Raw genomic sequence first — 5,000 nt, 5'->3', positions numbered from 1 at the left:
GGAAAAGAAAGAAAGAAAAAGAAATCGTTAAAAACCAACCGAAGAATATAATCGATGGAAGGAAAGAGAAAAAAAAAAGAAAAAAAGAAGAAAAAAAAAAACGATTATCCTAATGTTCTTTTTATTATAATTTTGCGACTGTCGTCGAAATCGATTTGAAATTAAAAAAGATATGATAAATGGGAATGATTTTTCTTTTTTTCTTTTTTTTTTTTCTTTTAATTATTACAAAGCTATTATATTATCGAACGTAACAGGGAGAGTGATCCTTGTTTAAAAGGTCTCCCATATTATATCATAGTATCATATGTATGTACATATGTATGAAGGATATATATATAGATACATACATACATCAACATATATATGTATATATGCAAAAGTACCGTAAAAAGCCGCAGGATAATCCGAGAGAATTGGAAAGGCTTTTAGTAGGGTGAAATCTACTCACCGCCATGTCCTCGCTCCTGTAAGCCGTGAGGGTCTGTTCATCCTGCAGGAGCACGCAATAACAAGGTTCCCAACATGCCTCGCCTGCGGACTCTCCGGCACAGCACTCGGCCTCTGAGCATCAGAACAAAAAAAAAAAAAAAAAAAAAAAAAAAAAAGAAAAGAAAAGATAGAACATCCTTTTACAAATCTTTCCATCTCTACTATTTTCACTTACATTTTTCCCGTAACATTTCGAAAAATTCGACATCTTTACTTTTTTCCATCAACCAATCCAACCCATATGCAACCCTATAACACAACCCTTACGTAAACCCAACAACTATCAATCTTTCGAAAAATACCACGAAAACTTGCAATTTTTGGTTTGTTTTTTTTTTTTTTTTTTTTTTTATTATACAAAAAATTATTTGCATCGTTCGATAAATAAATTCAACATGATTTGTCTTTACATGTTTTCCCCTTCTCCTCTTCCTCCTTCTCCTCTCTCCAGCCCCATCATAATAAAAGTACGACTTTTTCAAAATCCATATAGAAATTTTTACATATCAAAAATTAATCCCATCGATAGAGAATATAAAACGCGAGATTTTTCAATAGATTTTTTTTATTGAAAATTCAAAGTAGCACAACGTGTGTCGTTGGATCGACAAAATTATCAGTCGCGATATGATATGTAAGAGAAAGAAAAAAAAAAAAAAAAAAAAAAAAAGAGAGGAAAAGCAAAAAGAAAAATATGAAAAAAAGATCGACTTTATTCGTCGAATTTTAATTCGAACAACTCTTTGAGATTTTTTTGACTAAATTATTCCGATAATTTTGTCGAACTTATAATTAAAACGATATATATATATATATATATGTAATTACCCAATAAAGTATGATCAACATATAATTATCGTTTAATAAAGTAACGATAAAATATATCAAAGAATATTTATTTAATATGGCAAATAATAAAAATCTAATATTACATTATATTTAAAAATAAAATACACAAACGAGATAAGATAAGATTAAAAAGAAATATCAACACATCGAATATGAAACATCGAATAATATATATATTTATTATTATTATTATTACTATTATTATTATTATTATTATTATTATTATTATTATTATTATTATTATTATTATTATTATTATTATTATTATTATGCTTAATGAGTGCATAAAAAAAAAAAAAGAAAACTTTCGATCAGATATATCGAAATACTTGATATACGATATCTTTTATATTGGATATAAATATAATATAATATATTTCTTCTATTTCATTTAAATAACTATTAAAAGTACGAAATATGAATGAAAAGTGAAGAAAGAGAAAGGAGTATCTGTGTAAGTGTGTGTGTATACGTGTACATGTATGTCAAAGAAAGAGAAAGAGAGAGAGGAAGAGAGAGAGAGAGAGAGAGAGAGAGAGAGAGAGAGAGAGAGAGAGAGAGAGAAACAGAATGAGTGAATGAGTGACCAAGTAGAACAGGTGAGAAGTCCTCCAACGTCTTCCATTCTTAAGAAGAGACCACGAAGAGTCATCCTCCTCCTTGAATAAGAGAGAGAAAGAGAGGAGATAAAAGAAAAAGAAAAAAAAAGGAAGAAAAAAAGAAATGTAACCGCGAACGAGAGGCGACTTGCGCGTGTTTCTATCTCAAGGCAAGATTATTTCTGCGGTCCTCATTAGATGCATGCTGGACCAAGCTAGTTCATTACCGGTGATCTTATCTCGGACTTGTTCTTTCACGACCCTTGTCTCCATCGTCCACCGTTCTCTATCTCTATCTTTCTCTCTCTCTCTCTCTCTCTCTCTCTCTCTCTCTCTCTCTCTCTCTCTCTCTCTTTCTCTTTCTTTTTTTCTTATTCACGTACTACTTCTTTGCATTTTTCTTACCCCCCCCTTCTCTCTCTCTCTCCCTCTCTCTCTTTCTCTCACTCTCTTAGTCTTACTCTATTTTTTTTTGTATACGGAAGAAAAGCTACGTCATCGTACGTCATACTTCTGCATTTCTTCCCCTCCTACCCTTCTCTATTCTCACTCATACACTCTCTCTCTCCATCTCTCTCTCTCTCTCTTGCATTTTTTGTTAATTAATATGCGCAATATGGATTCTAAATTATCAATGTCTTCGTTAAGACAGCGACATCTTTATTCGTACAACAATTATTTCATTTCCATTATGTTTTCTTTTCTTTCTTTTTTTTTTTTTTTTTTTTTTTTTCATAAGACGCATTTTTTTCTCCCTCTCTTTCCTTTTAATCATTCTTTCCTTCTTTCTTTCTCTCTCTTTCCTTCCTTCATCCCCTTTCTCATTACATTACTCCCCCATCACCGCCGTTCGCTCAAACCTCTATGATTATATATATATATATATATATATATATATATATATATATATATATATATATGTATATACATACTTTATCGTTACTTTTTCACATATCCATTTTTCAAATTTATTTCAACATTTATATCGTATCATTCAATATCTATTTATATCAGATATTATTTATTTATTAATATTTCATTAACTTTTTCTATAATAATTATTGATACTTTCTATTGTACTCTAAACGAAGAAAACGGAGAAGAAAATAAAAAAAATAAAAAAAATAAAAAGATAAGAAATAACGAAAAAATTAATACAAAAATAAAAAAAATAAAGAAATGAAAAAAGAAAAAATAATTAAAAAAAAAGGAACAAAAAAAAAAAAAAAAAGAAAAAAAAAGAAAAAAGAAAAGAAAAATACAAGATCACGCGTATTGTAATCGCTAACGTGGAAAGATAAAAATTGGTTGGAGAAAATGAAGAAAGAAAAAAATAAGAAAAAAAGACAAAGAAAGAAAGAAAGAAAGAAAGAAAGAAAGAAAGAAAGGAAGAAAGAAAGAAAGTAAGATAAAGATGGCGTGTACGATTCTCATTTGAAAAGTTCGTCGAATCAATTATCGACTCGCCGGAAGAAGTTTATGAACTCTTAACGTTTTGCGTTGATCAGCCACGGTGGTTGGTTCTCGTGCTATTGAAAAGATCCTCGTTGTTCCTGTCTCTCTTCCTCTCATCTCTTCTCTCTCTCTCTCACTCTCTCTCTTTCTCTTTCTCTTTCTCTCTCTCTTTCTATCTAACGTTCGACGGAAAGTCTTTCGAGCTTCGCACAAAGGTGTCTATCTGCTTCTGAAAGGGTCTTTCTTTCTCCTCCGTCATTTCTTCTTCTTCTTCTTCTTTTCCTTCTCGTCCCTTTCCTGCCCTTCCCTTCCCTTCCCACCCCCACCCCATACCTTACCCTTTTCACTATCTTTCACAGCCGATTCGATATCAAATCACTTCGCTTCGCGGATCGTAATAGTCTTGTGAAAAGTTTACCTCATAGTTCACGGCCAAGAGACTACAATAAGTAAGAGAAAGAAAGAGTGAGAAAGAGAGGGAGAGGGAGGGAGGAAGGGAGGGAGGGAAAGAGGGAGGGAGGGAGGGAGAGAGCTCAAAGAAAATTATAAGAGAGAAATTCAGACGATTTTAAAGTGTACTGATTGAGTTTATTCTATGCTTGTTATTGTTGTTATTGTTGTTGTTGTTGTTGTTGTTGTTATTGTTGTCGTTGTTGTTGTCGTTGTTGTTATTATTGGTTACTCGTTCTTTTTCTGTTTTCTTTACTATGGAATTACGTAGTAAACAAATTATATATCTTGGTATATACTTAAATGTACTTTCGAAATTGATTTTAATATTTCGCTTATGACAACATATATATATATATATATATATGTGTGTGTGTGTGTGTGTGTGTTCAGAATGAATTGCAATTGAATCATGAGGAAGAGCAATTGTGTTCATTTTATATTCACCACGTAATATAAATAAATTACGTGTGTGTATATGTGTCTGTGTATTTGTACGTCCGTAAATATTTATATTTTCTTTTTTATAATATAGATCTAAATGATTGTAAAAGAAGAAAAGAAAAAAAAAGAAAAGAAAAGAAAAGAAAAGAAAAGAAAAGAAAAGAAAAGAAAAGAAAAGAAAAGAAAAGAAAGGAAAAGAAATGAAAAAAAAAAATAAAATAAATTACGATGAAGATGATATTTCATGTATGACGACGTATATATATATATAAATTCCAATGAATCATGAGAAAATAGTTATGCTTATGTTATTTTCTTACGGTGTATTGAATAATAAATAATAGTAATATTTCAATCATAAGATGTAAGATATATATACACATATATATAAATAATAGTTTCTTATATCTTACGATTGAAATAACTTCATGTATGACATAATATGTCCATAGTAAATTGCAATAAATCATAGGAGAGAATATTAGTGAACGTATTTGAAAAAGCTGGTTAGTAAATCTCGTCTCGTCGAAATCTCGAGTAAACTGTACGCTAACGGGAAAACAATTTCCGGATTTTAATGAAGTTTCATCGGACGACGACGTTCGTTTCGAATAATTAATCCCTCTCCTCTCTCCCCCTTCCCAACCCCTCTCTCCTCTCTCTCTCACGCTCTCTCTCTCTCTCTTTCTCTCTTTCATCCTCTTTTTTTGA

General features: G+C 30.8%; 1 protein-coding gene across 1 annotated transcript in view; it reads right to left on the bottom strand.

Annotated features, from left to right (window-relative positions):
- Positions 1-5,000, bottom strand: part of LOC146872831 (uncharacterized) — a 49,733-nt gene that overhangs the window by 38,226 nt on the left and 6,507 nt on the right. The window contains exon 2 of the mRNA XM_085658867.1: positions 452-564. Within this exon, the coding sequence (XP_085514993.1) occupies positions 452-564 (113 nt within the window). The remainder of the gene's footprint in view (positions 1-451; positions 565-5,000) is intronic.

Source organism: Vespa mandarinia, chromosome 8 (genome assembly GCF_050613455.1).
Source record: "Vespa mandarinia isolate Hongniang chromosome 8, ASM5061345v1, whole genome shotgun sequence".
NCBI lineage: Eukaryota > Metazoa > Arthropoda > Insecta > Hymenoptera > Vespidae > Vespa > Vespa mandarinia.
Note: the sequence above shows the minus strand (reverse complement) of the source record. Positions and strands in the feature narration are given on the sequence as shown.